Genomic DNA, 15,876 nt, shown 5'->3' on the forward strand with positions numbered 1-15,876 from the left:
AGTCTTTCAAGGACAAGCTTCTAAGTCCTAAGATAAAGCTATCACTTAACAGAAGGGTTAGACAGAGATACAGTGGCTCCATATTTCTTTATCTAGTTATTGCTATTAGAGACAGGTCATCAGAAGTCAAGCAGGAACTGTCCCTTGGGCTAAATGTTTTTAGCCGCAGGTATCTGTCTCTGGGCGGACACTCTTTGATCAGCTCTCATCCCGTGATTCCATGTAGACCTTGCTTTGTCCTTCAAAGCAGGTGAGACCCACAGGGTTGAGACAAAACAGCCACCTTGGAAAGCAGCTGCTACTGACCTTTTGAGATGCCCTCCTGAGGTGGAGCAGCTTTTGATATGCAAACTAACACGTTCACGTATTCTTTCAGGGCAGAGCCCTGCGAAACTCCTGAGACCATTTCTGTCTCTAATATACTTATATTAATTTACGGAGCGACAAGTTGGAATCCCACAGGCATCACTGACCTTTCCCCTTGCCCAGTGTCCACTTCTCCATCTATAAGTGGGAATGACGAACTCTTCCTCCCGGGTTGTTGAAAGGATTCAATACGTTAACACGTGAAAACTCCTAGGGGGTCAATGGACGTTTGTTGTTAAATGAGAATATTGAATGTCTGTAGAGAACACGTATACACACGCTCTCTCTCAGCCAAGCGTAACTTCTTTCAGAACGGAAACCCCAGAGTCTGACCTGCCGCATGACCTGGAAGGCACCTGTGTACTCAGAAGAGAAACCCTTTCTGGCTGGGCAAACGTGGGTGAGTGGGCCCTGCTTTCTCACCCCAATTCAAAACAACAACTCAAAATGCAAATGATCTTGTTATTTTATTAGAAGCATATTTACATTCTTGCTGTTAACTTTGCAGAGAACATTTTACAAAAATTTTATATAAAGTTTGGAAACTACATAAAAATAACTTTTATCCTTCACAAAGGGAAAACATAAGTTAGTTATATTTACTCTGCTAAAAACGTACTGAGAAGGAGAAACAGTCCCGTCTGTCCCTTACACAGAAAACTAGCACAGGGGACGAGGAATACTGTGTGGGCCTCCTCAGAGATGAGCATTGTGCGTTGGCTCAATCATGAAGCTAGGAGACCCTGCCAGACCCCATTCAGAAAAGCACAGGAAGCTGCTGGACCCGGGCATCACTAAGTAGGGACACAGCCACTCCTTGAAGGACAAGGACAGTATGAATGACAAGCCAAAAAGGGAACGATCAAAGACTTTCACCTGAACCATGAAACTGGCATGTCACCTAATGCTCATTCTCACACTCAGGCTACAAATGGAAATATTGTAAACAAAGCCCAAAGCAGCCCTGCCTGCCTGCTGGCTAACGCTGGCCCTGCCTGGAAGAGCCGCGTCTGTGTTCTGTAGCTACACTGCTGCTAGCTCATGTTTCCCCAGCACCTGTGCACTGAAGAGAATAAAAGGAGACCGATCTTTAGCTTGTCTCATTTGTGTTGAGACCTGAGAAACGTCCTGTCTGGGTCAAATACCGAAGCAGGCAAGCCGAATGCGCGCTGACCTGAGAACCTGCCTTCCCCCGGCGGCAGCAGCGTCTTTAGTGCAGATTTAAGGTTTGGGAACCGCAAGTCCCTTTTCCTGTTGAATGGCTGCCCCTCCCTTCCCAAGCATCCAGTTGGAACCAGTGGCAAGAAAACTTTCAGGGAATTGCTTTAGAAAGACAAAATGTAGAATGTTTAATGTTTAGGAGTGAAGGAGAAAGTTCTCCCAGGGTGTCTCAGCCACTCTCTCACCAGCAAAATAGGACCCAGACTCAATATACCCCTGTGATTCCTCAAAGCCAGCATCAGCTTTGTGTTCCTTTAAAAGCAGGTATCTTCCTGAAGAAGCCATACATTTTCTGTCTGTTTCAATGGACCAGTTAGAGATCAAGATGGAAAAAGGTTTTCTTTGTAAATAAACCCACATACTGGTTGGAGCATTTGCTTTTATTGGGTTATACACACTCTGCAGCCTGTGGCATCAGCGTCTGGGGGGAGGCCACTGAGACCCTGAAGGCCCCAGAGTCCATCTGAGGTATGGGCTCTTTGCTTCTGCCACACTCCGGGGACAGGAAGCTTTCTGTTCCTCCCTGGTGCTTTTTCTTCCTGAAGAGAAGTCCAAGCGACTGCCAGCCTTACTCTGAAATGTAAGGTGCGACCCCTGAACAGGGAGGGCACGGGGCAGAGGGAGAGAGCGTCCCCGTCTCACCTGCAGTCGGGGTGGGCGAGTCTCGTGTGCTGAGGAGTTAATCCCTGAGCACGGGCTCCTGTGTGGGGGCCAGAACGAATCGCGGGCTGGCAGCACAGCCTGTGCTTCTCGGTGCCTCTGGTGCCAACACCCAGCATGTTCCGCACCAACTGCTCCACCTAACACGCTTGGTGGCGCAGGCTCAGGCAGCAAGCGCGTTCCAGCCCACCTGGGCAGAAGAGGCCAGGGCAGAGGCAAGCCTGGGTAGAGCCGGGGGCTGAGCCCCGTGTGTGCACGCGTGTGCAGGGAGGGGACACGAAGATGATATGGAACACCTGAGACCAGCAGAATGAGCATTTCAGGCCTCCCTCTTTCCCCTGTCCCCTCCCCTCATGTAGACATGCCTTGTCTTAAATGAAAAGCAAATCGGGGGAACAGGAGCAATGAGGACACTCCCCGAGCAGCTGGCTGCAGGCTGGGCTCCGCTGGGAACTGAACCAGCTGCGAGGAGCCTGGACTCTTGTCTGACACTGCAGGGAATGGCTGAAAACCCACTGAGGGTTCCCACATGCACGAGCCCACTGACTCCATCAGCAGAACTTCGTGCCACAGACAGTGAAACTGGTGTTTTGGCAAACAGGAGGGGCCTCGAGGCGATGGAGGACACCCATTCCTCTCGGACCCTGACCCCACCAACAGCCCAGATCACCCACAGCTTGAAGGGATCTGGAGCTTAATGAGAACACACATCGGGGGCCGGCAACACATAAGAACACCTCGCTGTCCACAAGAAAGCGGGAAGTCGGGGACATTGGGGTGGGTCTGTCGGGCACAGCGGGTCAGCGCAGGGCAAGGGGCTGGATTTGAGCTGGCACAGAAGCAAGAGGGAAGGAGGCTCCTGAGTTACTTGTTCACAGAGAATGAGAGGGCTCCAGAGGCCCACCAAGCTGCCAGCAACAGCCCCGGGTAGTTGTTAAGAAGCATCCGTAGAGCTGTAGGGGAAGAACTTGGTGGCCTTGCTTGGGGTGGTGGGGTTCGGGCACTCCGCCTCCTCGCTCAGTTTGAAGAACATCTCCTGCTCCCGCTTCTTCTGGTTCAGATCCTCTTCCAGAGCCTGGGTGGGCAGAGGGCAGATGGCGCTTAGTCATATCCCAACCACAGGATCCCCACCGACATGGCCTTCTCTGGAAAGTTCCCTCCCAGGCCTCAGTGCTTGGGTAACTAGGTCTTCCCTCTTTCCTGTCCTGGAGCTGCTGTCCCCAACGGTTAAGTACCACCTCTACCTTCCGCCTGCCACCTCCACTCAGAGTTCCCTGCAGGCCAAGGATACAGTTTGGGGAAATGCCAATCTAGATGGGGCAGGGGGGGAACAGGTTGCAAATCTCCTGGCAAGAAAACAGCCAAATGATTCCAGAAAAACCCGGGGTAGAAGATGGAGAGAGATTTAACAGTGAGGGGAGCAGAGACGTCAGTGTTACGCAGTGGTTCTGTACCAGGGCACTGTCCTGCAGAAATCACCCAGGGAGTTTCTTTTTGAACAAAGTATGTGTGGCTTCACCCACTTCCTGAGGTTCCAGTCCTGGAAATGTGTGCTGGGACCAGAGGTCTCTGTATTGTACAAGCATTTCGGGTGACTCAGAGGGGAGCTCTAGTTGACAAGCACTGCGGGAGCTCCCCTCGCGTACAAGCAAGTTCATCTAGATAAATCTGATCCTACCAGAAAAATGTCTTAAGGGCTCTCCAATAATAATAAGCATTCAATTAAGAAAGGCAGCAAAGTGTAGTGGAAAGAACATGGGCTTGACAGTCAGACGGTGTTGCCAGAGCTCCTGGGTTTTCAAAAGAAACTGGAAATCAAGATTTTTATGTACAATTTCCTTAAAAGTCGACACCTTTCAAAAAAAAATTTAAATCATTATGTTGGCCAAACATACCATGGCTGTAAGCCAATTCCAGCCCATAGGCTATCAGTTTGTGACCTCTATTCTGGGAATACCAATTTAATAATAACAGCTCCTACTTTGTGAGCACAGAGTGGTTTAGTAACTTGCCCAAGGTCTCACAGCTAGTAACAGGAGAGTTAGGACTTTATCCCGCCTCTGTCTCCAAAGCCTGTGCTCTTACACACTACTCTACCTACCACATATGCTCCTCTGTATAACCTTCTAAGGCTGGAGTCAGCAATCGTTTTTCTGTTATATGACCAATAGTACACATTCAGCTTTGCAGGCCGTAAGGTCTCTGTTGCAACTACTCAACTGTAAAATCATCCATAGACAATACGTAAATGAACAAGCATGGTAGTGTTCCAATAAACCCTTATTTATAAATACAGGTGGTGGGCCAGATTTGGCCCATAGACAGTGGTTTGCTAACACCTGCAAAGAAATATTATCTACATTTTACAACCAAAAAACCCAAGGTTCAAGAGGGAAGACATGACTTGTTTGAGGCCATTTTGTGTTAACATTTTGTGTTAACAACAACCCAGGCAACACTTTATTGACTTATCAGATATTCTGTACTTTCTTGAAATAAGAAGTCTGAAGCAACCACATACTCGTGGTGCCTCCCCCGAGCTCAGGCCCTCCATGAAGCAATCTGAGATATGAGGCAGTTGCTAGAGGCAACATAATCATTTTCGAACTGTCTCAGAATCTGCCAAGGCTATAGAACCCCAAAGTAAAAGAACCAGGTGAAGGTTAATTTCCTGATTCCAGAACCAACCTACGTCAGCAGGAGCATTATTGATTTGAGTGTCAAGTATCAAAAGTCCCAGCAGGCCATGGCTACAGAAACTGATGAGCGTGGGCTTGTTAACAGGAAGGTCTGGGACTCTGGCCAGCTTCCAGCCAGAAGCTCCATTAGCGCGGGGAGGGAAGCCTCGGTTCAAGGACTTCCAAGGCCACGACTTAGCTGAGGTGGCAGCTGCCTCCTGTCCAGATCACAGTTACAGCAAGCAGAGCTGATGTGTGATGGCAGAAAAAACCTCAGGACTTCGGGACACGTGGACACGAAGGGGAACTAGGGCATCTTTCTCCTCAGAGAGCGCAGGGGAATGGAAGGAAATAAGCATGTCCTTGGCCTGTACTATGGGCTGGTGACTTTGGGCATAACATTGCACGGTACCGACAGCCTGCCATAGGAGGCTCTGTGACGGTTTTTTTTTTTTTTTTTTGAGACAGAGTCTCACTGTGTTACCCGGGCTGGAGTGCCGTGGCGTCACCCTAGCTCACAGCAACCTCAAACTCCTGGGCTCAAGTGATCCTTCTGCCTCAGCCTCCCGAGTAGCTGGGACTACAGGCATGCGCCACCATGCCCAGCTAATTTTTTCTATATATTTTTAGTTGTCCGATCAATTTCTTTCTATTTTTAGTAGAGATGGGGTCTCGCTCTTGCTCAGGCTGGACTCGAACTCCTGAGTTCAAACAATCCACCCGCCTCGGCCTCCCAGAGTGCTAGGATTACAGGCGTGAGCCACCACGCCCCGCCGTGATTAACATTTAAATCAGTAAACTTTGAGTAAAGCAAATGATCCTCCATAATGTGGGTGGGCCCCATCTAATCAATCAGTGAGGCCTTAAGAGAAAAGATGGAACACGGAATTCTGCCTCTACGCTGCCTTGGGGCTCGAGACTGCACCATCAGCTCTCCCCTGTGCCGCAGCCTGCTGGCCTGTCCTGCAGATGTTGGACTCACCAGCCCCCACAGTCGTGTAAGCCAACTCCTTAAAATAAATACCTCTTTCTCTCTCTCTCTCTCTGCTCCCCCCCCCACCCCTATTCTATTGGCTCTGTTTCCCTGGAGAATATTGACTAATACAGGCCCAGAGAGGTAGGATGGCTTGCCCAAGATCCCAAAGCTGGACCCAGCAAGAACTTCTAGAGTACCATCTAGAGGGGAGATGTATGAATTCTCCCCACCTCCCTGATGCCATTCTAGTCCCGGCCACCAGCATTTCTCACCAAGATCATCACAGTAGCTTCCCTGCTGGTCTCTGCTTCCACCCTTGACGGCCTGCGGGATCCTTTTCAAAACATGAGTCAGATCATGTCGCCCTCTGCTCAGAATCCTCCAGTGGCTCCCGTCTCACACAGAGTAAAGGCCACACTTTACACAGGCCCCAGTGCCCCTCAGACTTCACCTCCTACCGTTCCCACCATCACACCACTCTCTCCAGCCACAGAGCATCCGTGTGGCTCCTCAACGCGGCAGGCGTACTGTCGCCTCGCGGCTGCTGCAGTTGCTCTTCCCAGTGCTAGGAATGCTCCCCCCCAGATGCTGCACGGCCCCTCCCTCATGTCCTTCCTGCTACCCAGTGGGAAGCAGCCCCCCACTGCAATCCTCATACTGTTCCCTTCCCTGCTTCTGGGCCCTCACTAGAAAGTCACTCCCTGAGGACAGACACTTGTCCCTTTTGTTCAATGCAGCATCTCCAGTGCCTCGAACAGTCTGGAGCGCTTAGCACATGCTCCAGAAATATCTGTTACATGAGTACACCAATGAGTGAACACATGAATGGACGATCAAGCTAAGATGGCAAAGGCAGTACCATGTGATAAGTACCATAACAGGGCAGGGACAGAGAGTTGCTGGAGCAAAGAAGAGACACCCACACCGCCTAGGTGGAGGAGGTAGCTGAGCACTGAAGACAAACAGAAGTTGGCCAAGCAAAGGCTGGTGGGTACAGAATTCCTGGCAGAGGGAACAGCCTGGGCAAAGGCCCAGCAGGGAACGAGGGAAGCACATATGGTATGGAGATCTATTTGGGTACTAAAATCTGTTCAGAGCTCAAGAGGGGGGTTGCGACTCACTGGAGATAAGGCAAAAGCAGTGGTTCTCAAACAGTGGTCTGCGGACCCCTTCACGGTCCAAAAGCCTTTTGCAGGATGGGGGAGGGTCGGCAAGGTCTAGCTTCCTAATACTAAGATATATTAATAATTTTCCCTTTTCACTGTTTTGGTAGCTGTACTAATGGTACAAAAGGAATGATGGGTAAAACTTCTGCAGCTTAAGGAGGAATTCAGACAACAGCACCAAACTGCATGGGTGTTCTTTTTTTTTTTCCTTTTCTTTTCTTTTTTCTTTTTTTTTTTTTTGAGACAAGGTCTCACTCTGTAACCCGGGCTAGAGTGCAGTGATGTCATCATAGCTCATTGCAACTTCAAACTCCTGGGCTCAAGTAATCCTTCTGCCTCAGCCTCCCAAGTAGGTGGGACTACAGGTGCATGCCACCACGCCTGGCTAATTTTTCAATTTTTTGTAGAGACAGGGTCTCACTCTTGCTCAGGCTGGTCTCCAACTCCTGGCCTCAAGCGATTCTCCTGCCTCGGCCTCCCAGAGTGCTAGGATCACAGGCATGAGCCACTGTGCCTGGCATGCATAGGTATTCTTTACCACTAGCCACTCATAGTATCAAAAAAGGGCTTTCAATTAAAAAAATAAAGCCAATTGCACTTAAAGTCACCTTGATGATGCAACACAAATGATTCATTTTATGAAATCTTGACCTTCAAGGACACAGTCCTTTAATATTCCGTGTGACGAAATGGGAAGTGCACGTTTCTTTTCTGCTGCGTATCAAAGTGTGACGGCTGTCTAGAGGAGATGTCGCTGTGCGACTGTTTGAGCTGTGAGCTGAACTATCTGCTTTTTTCATGAACATCATTTTTATTAAAAAAAATCAACCGACAAACTATGAGCATTGAGCAAAGATTTTCTTGAAAATGAACAAAGTGAGCAAATCGCTTCAAGGAAAACAACTAACAATATTTATTACTAATGACATTCAAGGGTTTAAGCAAAAATTAGAATTTGGGGAAACCTGTGTCCACCATCCTGAGGTTGACAACTTCCCAATATTTAAAAATTTTTCTGATGAGATCAGTGGTAATAGTAAAGGTTTTTTTTTTGTTTTTTTTTTTTTTGAGACCGGGTCTCCCTCTGTCGCCTGGGCTAGAGTGCAGTGGCATCATCATAGCTCACAGCAACCTCAAACTCCCAGGCTCAAGCGATCCTCCTGCCTCAGCCTCTCAAGTAGCTGGGATGGTAGGAGCATGCCACCACACTCGACTAATTTTTCTAGCCTTTGTAGTGATGGGGTCTCACTCTGCTCAGTGAGAAATGGGGTCTCCACCTCCTGAGCTCAAGCGATCCTCCCACCTCAGCCTCCCAGAGTGCTAGGATTACAGGCCTGAGCCACCGCATGGAGCCAGATTTTATTTTTTTTATATTGTACAATGAAATGTGTCAACTCAGTGAACCAATATTTCCTAAACAAACTGTGTGATGGTACAAGATTACTGCTGAGGGGAAGGTCCATTGAAAGCACAAGACAGACCAGTTGATTTTAATGTAACGGAGAATGAAAAGTTCACTGATACGGGTACGGGTTCCACACTACAATTAGCATGTAAGAAACTACCACTTGTTCAGCTCTGGTGCATTATCGAAGAAGAATATTCATAATTATCTGAAAAGACTATTAAAATATTACTTCCTTTTCCAAATATATATCTGTGTGAAGTCAGATTTTCTTCATAAACAACAACCAAAATAATATATCACAACAGAATGAATGCCAAAAGAGATATTCTCATAATCAAACGTTAAATAGATTTGCCAAACGGAAAACAATGCCGATCTTCTCACTAATTTAGTTTGAAAAATGGAGTCATTTTTCATCAAAACGTGTCATTTATGTAAACCCATAATAAAGTATTTTATTGTTATTTGTAAGTGATTAATAAGTATTTTCTAAATTCTCAGCTAAAATTTCTAAAATAGTAAATATCCATAAATATAATTCACATAAACAAAAACTCTTTGGGGTTCTTAATAACTTTTAATAAACAGGTCCTGAAGCCAAAAAGCTTGAGAATCACGGGGCTAGAGCGTCAGCAGGGTTGGATGCCAGAGGACCATGGAGCAAGGTGAATTTGGGAGGCACGGCAAGAGCAGGTGTGAGGAGCCCACTTGGAAAGCAAACTGGGTAAAGCAGGGGGGGAAGCAATGAGCCTTGTCAGGGGAAAGGAGCAGCACTCAGGAGGCAATGCACAGAGCTGAGTGACCAACATGAGACAGCGAGAGGGTGGGGAAGGAGGGGCGATGTCACTCAGGTTGGCTGCTTTCCTCCAGGAAAGTGGAGGTGCTATTCACCATGGCATGGAAGACGGGAGGAAAATGGGTTTGTAGGGGAAGACGACGGGCTGTGTTTGGGATGTTCACTTGTGCGGGTGGTGGACCTTTGGGTGGAGGAATCTAGGGCACAGTTTGAATGTGCTGCACAGGAGAGTGGTCTGGGCGGGAGGATTTTGGGAGCATGGCTTGGGGGTGGTGGATGGAGCCGTGGGAGTAATGAGCTCAGGCAGGGAGAGGGTTCAGACCAGACAGAGGGACGAGGACAGAGCGCTGGGGTCAGAAATCCACAGATGGGCCAGCAAGGATGCTGCAGAGGGCCAGTGTCAAAGAAGAAACCCAGCAGAGAGCAGGCTCAGGAGGACAAGACAGCAGAGGGAGGGAGTGACTGACAGTGTCGGCTGCCACCAGGAGGTCAAGTCCAATAAGTCACATCCATGGGACTTGGCCACCAGGATGCTGTCACTGACCTTGCCAGCAACAGCTGCAGTGGGCTGAGAAATAAATATGAGGTGAAGAAATTGGAACAGGGGGTATGGGCTACTCAAGATGCCTGGCAGAGAAGAAGAGAGAGACAGGGCAGCAGGGAGTGGTGCAGGACCGAGGGAGGGCATGTCTTTTGAACATGGAAGTATGGCAGGCAGAATTCAAGAATGACCCCCTGTGACTGACTTCTGTAGAATTCTCCCCCCTCATTTGAGCGTGGGTGGAAGCTATGAATACGAGGTCACTCCTTGCAAAGAGGGAGACTATCCCATGAGCCTATTCTAACCCCATGGGCCTTTTTAAAGGGTTTTCTACAGCTGGTAGCAGAAGGGGACATCACAGAGATTCAAAGCATAAAAAGGTCACAGTGCATGCTTGCTATGCAGAGGCAGAGGGGGCCACATGACAAGGAATGCAAGTGGCCTCTAGAATAGAAAGCAGCGCCTGGCTGACAGCCACCAGGAACTGGATTCTGTCAAAAGCTGAATGAACTCAACAGTGATTCTTACCCAGAATCTCCAGATAAGAGCCCAGCCCAGCCAACACCCTGATTACAGCCTGGTGAGACCCTGAGCAGTGAACCCAGTCCAGCCCCCCAAGACCCCTGCACTGCATCACTAGGAGATGGTAAATGGGTGTTGGTTTAAGCTGCTAAGTGTGTGGCAATTTGTTACACAGCAATAGAAAACTAATGGGCAAGTAGTCTATCTGGTGCTGGTTCTGACTTCTCAGAGTAACTTCCTCTAAGAGGAAATCCTCACAGGCAGGCCAGGCTTCTGGCCCGGCAGCACGGCTGATTCCTACTCACTGCAGTGTCCTCTGCGGACACCATGTGGCAGGAGTCCTTCAGCCTGTGAGAGGGAGCTAAACAAGGCGTCTGGACCAGTGCTGCAAGGAGGCTGCCGTCCCAGAGGTGGAAGCCACAGAGCATTCAGCCATAAAGGGTTAGACAGTTCCTCTCCTTCTCAGGTGCAGATCCATTTAAAGGATGCCACAAAGCCAGGGGTCACCAAAACAAGAAGACCCAAGATGCCGTAAGCAGACATCTGTGACACAGTGTGGAGCAGAGCCCACCACTGAGCCCCCCGCTGCAGACCCCCAGACACGGTCACCTTCTTGCGCGGCCGGAGCTTGTCCCGCCATTCCTTCAGGTTCTGGTTATGGCTCTCGTCCAGGGCCTTCAGCTTCTGGGTCTCGTGCTCTACCAAGAGGTGACACTTTTCATTCTGGAACAAATTCCAGACAGAACAGGTGAGAATATCAGAAGGCAGAGGCACTGAAGGTTGAGACACGCTTCATGCTTGCAGCCATGAGAACACCTGCATCATTCGCTCATTACTCCTTCTCCTGGACTATAAACCCGTGCATACAAAACTCCATATGTGAATACACGTGCACCAAAGCGGGCCTGGAGGAATATCTCAGAATATGGATGTTACTGGTTCTTATTAACTATGTGGTGGGATTTGCAGTCATTTTGCAACTTTCTTCTTTGTGCTTTTGAATTTTGTTTGCATTCTTGTTTGAATTTTTCAAAGACAACATATATGATTTTAACAAAACAATAAAACTATTAACAATAAACACAGTATGTGCCATAATCCACCAAATAGCAGCAACCCCTACGAACATTCCGACGTATTTCCTGTCAGGTTCTGTCCCATATGTTGTTTAGCTCGCTCTGTATATACAATTCTGAAACCTACTCCCCTACCCCACTTAACATTATAATGTAATTTCTACAAAGAATGTTTTTCATAATTATTTTAACGTCTACAGAATATCCCACGGTATATACAAGGCCTGTCTGGAAAGTATCCGGCCACGGATGCAATGGCTACCTGGATACAAAGGCTAGCTATTTTACGGACGGACCTTGCATTTATCAAATCTACTTAAACATACCCCTATTTTTGGCCACTTAGGTTGCTCTTATTTTCAATGTTATAAATAACACATATTGAACATCTGTTTTGACAGACTGAATTGTATCCCCAAAACTCATGTTGAAGCCCTAACCCCTACTGTGATGGTATTTGGGGATGGGGCCTTTGGGAGATAATTTGGTTTAGATGAGGTCATGAGGGTGGCGTTCCCATAATGGGATTAGTGCCACAAGACGGCAGCCACCTGCAAGCCAGGAGGAGAGCCCCCACGAGAACCCAGCTGTGCCGGCACCCTGAGCATGGACTTCAGGCCTCCGGAGCTGGGAGAAATAACTTTCTGTTGTTTAAGCCACAACAACCGTGTTTGTCACGGCAGCCCACGCTAAGATAATCTGTATGCATGCATGTTTATATAAACTATATAGATACGACTGCCTCCATCACATCTAATTTGCTCAGGGACGAGGGCCATGGACATGGCCAAGACTCTCCCACACTCACTGTTCTCTCTCTGAGGTAAGTTATTTGTTTTACAAAATTTAATTCTCTCCTGCAGGCAGAAGTGACAAGTCCCTGTTGATTCCTTGAAGGGAATCAATCTTGTTATAAGGAGCTATAAAGCAGGGAAAAGTGCCTTTATTCAGATCCCACAACCCCACTGGGTTGGAAAAGTAGAACCCCTCGGAGGATTTTCACTTTGGGTTTCCAGCTAAAGGATTCTGGGCGTTAAGAAATTGGTTTAGTTAGAATGATACTCATAGCAGCACTGCGTCCTGCCAAGAGCTGTGCGCACTTTATGTGGCAGGGCGGGGCGGGAAGACGGATGCAGAAGGGGAGGGCATCGGCCGAGCCCCTGCCTGGCAGCTTCAGCACTGTGATGTTTCCCCATGCCCTGCCTCTCCAGGAACTGCCAGAGCAGTGTCCTGAGGTCCTCAGGGGTTCAAGTCAGCCCCATCCCCACAAGGGGGCTCTGAGGACCAGCTCCTGGGCTGGGACCCTCTGGCATGGGGCAGAGCCAGGAGCCAGGGAACTCGAAGTCAGGGATCGTCACAGGAAAAGTGGTCATCAACAGGCTCGGCAACACCCGGGATGCCTTTTCCCAGAACACCGCGGTGACGGAGAACCCCAGCGGCAGAGCAAGGCCCTGGGCGAGGCAGAGCCAGCTCCCCCATCGCACTCACAATCTTCACCCCAATCCTGCGGGACAGCAAGGACTAAGCCCCACCCCACACCCATTTTAGGGGTATGAGAACAACGGCTTGGGAGGTGACGTGCTTTGCTCAATGTCACACAACACGAGAGCAGCACGGCAGGACTGGAATCAGTTCACCCTGGGCTTGTCTGACGAGGAGCCCGAGCCCCTGGGAGCTGGCAGCCTTGGGGACACTGAGGCAGTCCGGGCGGTACCTGCAGCTGCTGCAGCTCGCTCGCGTTGCTCTCGCACTGCGCCAGCATGTCCCGCATCTGGTTCTCGTGTTTCTGCTGCTGCTGCAGTCGCTCCGACTTCTGCCGCTTCTCCTCCTGCTGGGAGAACTGCGCCAGAGAGACAGGGTGTCCCTTAGGGGGCCAGGGGCCTGGCTGGCTGGCTGGCAGATCGCTTTGGCTCTGCCCCAGGGGGTCCCCTGGTGGGGGGACTGGTTTGTGCACAGCCCCAGCTGTATAAGGCCATACCTGGACCTGCCCCCACCCCCACACACCCCCAGGCCCCACAGACCGGGCCGCACCTGCTTGATCTTCTCGCGCTGCTCGGAGGCGCTACCCCCGCCGTTGATGTGGAGGCTTTTCTTGTACATGGCCAGGCGCGTCTTGCCCTCGCTCCTCTGGATCTTGGGCAGCCGCGCCTTCTCCTGCTGCTGCCGCACCTTCAGCTGCTCTATCATGCGCTGGTTGTAGCGCTGCATCTGCTCCCGCTCCTGAGTTGGGGGCAGGGGGCTGAGGTCAGCCAGGCTTTGGCCCTGGGTGTGGTCAGAGGGCAAAGGTCGCCACACTCCGTTCCGGAGCCCAGGACCAAGGTGGGCCACAGCATTCAGCAGAGCAACGCTGGTATCATTTTACTTCTACTGCTAAATACCTTCCTTTTCTGTTCTCACTTTAAAAATGATTATTAATAATCTTTTGGATTCTTACCTTCCAAATGCCTTCTCATCTAATCAATGACGATATGCCATCATTAGCTAATATCTCAAAGCAAAATGTACACTAAAAGGGATGGCTCATCATTATCGGTGGCAAATGTAAATTCATGTCTTAAAAAGTCTGGATACATTTGAATTTTTTCCTTCCCCTAACATCTATTTGTATTTCAAAACTCAGCCGGCATCACCTCCTCCAAGAAGCCTCCCCTGACTCCTTAGCTGGATTGGGCCCCCTATTCTGAGCTCCTGCAGCCACCTGCTGACTTCCGTCACTGCACTCAGATGAGGAATTGGAATTATCCACAGCCACCGTGCATCCAGACCTTGGTTTCGCTGTCACTGTCTCCGCTATGGGGACTGAACTGAGACAGACAATTAGCACAGAAGTAGGGGGTGTTCTGGCCACACAGCAGGGACCCTGGCCAGCTCTGAGAGTTTAGGGAGTTTAGGCTTCCTGGCAGAGGCGGTGTTTAAGTGGAGACCTGAAAGTATTCCGAGGGAATGCATGGGAAACAGAGAAACAGAGAAGATGGGAAGAAAGGGAGGACAAAAAGGAAAGCGGGAAAAGAGAAAAAGAGAATGAAAGAGAGACACACGCCGCAGTGTGGCGTCGCCAAGGGAGCCGCTCGGGCTGTCTGTGTCCCTGCACCGTTTCCCCTATTCCTGGTCCCTCCAGCTGAGGCAGGACATCTCCACTGTGGCCACACCCGGCTCCTCCTTGGGGGCACAGGTGGTACCCGGAGGTGCCCCGTCACGCACAGCCCCACAGCTCCCCGGGTCTGGCCCTGCTGGAACCTCACCTTCTCGTGCTTGCGCAGCAGCTCGTGCCGCTGGAGGAAGTACTGGTCCTTGAGCTGCTGCTTCACCAGCTGGTGCCTCTCCTGCAGCTGGCGCTCCTCCATCTCCCACAGGGCCGCCTCCCGGTCTGCAGAGACACGCCACCTACCCGGTGAGCCTAAGGGATGGCTGCTCCCAGCAGCTTGGCTCCTGACTTTGAACACTTCCTGCTTTCATCCACCCCAAACCCCAGCTCCATCACTGGGATTTGTGATGGATTAAAAAAACCTCTCCATGCCTCAGCTTCCATCTCTACCAAATGGGCACAATTGTACCATGGAGGGAAGAAACGTCCTTTGGAGACACTTTTAAGCGCAATCTACACCGCATCTCTGCTTTCCTAATGGGCAAGTGGGAAGGCCTCAGACAGGGACCCTGTGGAGAAGACAGAATGGCCTCTTGTCACTATTTCCTCCTTTGAAAAATGGGTGAGGCTCTTCTTGATTCTTGTACGTCCCATGCATGTGTTATCGAGACAGCGGTATCTGGCATCTTGGCATTGCAAGTCTATCAGTTGACCTGTGCACAGCCACAGGGCAGGGGACCTGGTGTCAGGCAGAGAATCTCATGCCCTTCGAGGTACGGAGGAGGTCATGCTCCGTCCTGTAAATGCTCAGTTTATTTCCCTGCATTCCTCTTCTGTGAAAAGTGGTATCTACGCTTGCTACATCAGAACAGTGGTTTTGGCTTCCAAACCAAAATCAGAACACAGTTCCATAGAACCACCAATAGGGTGGTCCTTACAAACATCAGGGGATAGGAAAAGGAAATGAGGGCTTTTCTGAAACAGCCGTGCTCTACTCAGAATATGAAAACACCAAGGACCCCGTTTTGCTGGTCCACACAATAAGAGGTTTACGTTGTGTGACTGCACTGGCCATCACAGCCCTGGAGGAGGCACCTGTTTTATAAATGAGCCAGAGATGGCCCTTGCATATTGGTCCCATGTCATTTACTTCTTCACAGCAGGCCCCGTGGACCATTAGCTCAAAAGCCCACACACACAAAACTCAAATTTTTACCCATCCAATTGTTATATTTAAAACAAATATAAAGTATATATTAAAAATATCAAACAAGCCGGGCGTGGTGGCTCACGCCTGTAATCCTAGCACTCTGGGAGGCTGAGGCGGGCGGATTGTTTGAGCTCAGGAGTTCGAGACCAGCCTGAGCAAGAGCGAGACCCC

At 49.8% G+C, this 15,876-nt stretch overlaps 1 protein-coding gene across 1 annotated transcript in view; it reads right to left on the reverse strand.

Moving 5' to 3' along the window:
- Positions 1-891: 891 nt before the first annotated feature.
- STK10 (serine/threonine kinase 10) overlaps positions 892-15,876 on the reverse strand; it is a 115,103-nt gene continuing 100,118 nt past the window's right edge. The window contains exons 15-19 of the mRNA XM_012649734.1: positions 14,653-14,777; positions 13,442-13,630; positions 13,125-13,250; positions 10,944-11,057; positions 892-3,322 (exon numbers count right to left, since the gene is read on the reverse strand). Coding sequence (XP_012505188.1) covers positions 3,182-3,322; positions 10,944-11,057; positions 13,125-13,250; positions 13,442-13,630; positions 14,653-14,777 — 695 coding nt within the window. The 3' untranslated portion in view covers positions 892-3,181. The remainder of the gene's footprint in view (positions 3,323-10,943; positions 11,058-13,124; positions 13,251-13,441; positions 13,631-14,652; positions 14,778-15,876) is intronic.

The sequence above is a fragment of the Propithecus coquereli genome, unplaced genomic scaffold (genome assembly GCF_000956105.1).
Source record: "Propithecus coquereli isolate 6110/MARCELLA unplaced genomic scaffold, Pcoq_1.0 Scaffold301, whole genome shotgun sequence".
In the NCBI taxonomy this organism is placed as follows: domain Eukaryota; kingdom Metazoa; phylum Chordata; class Mammalia; order Primates; family Indriidae; genus Propithecus; species Propithecus coquereli.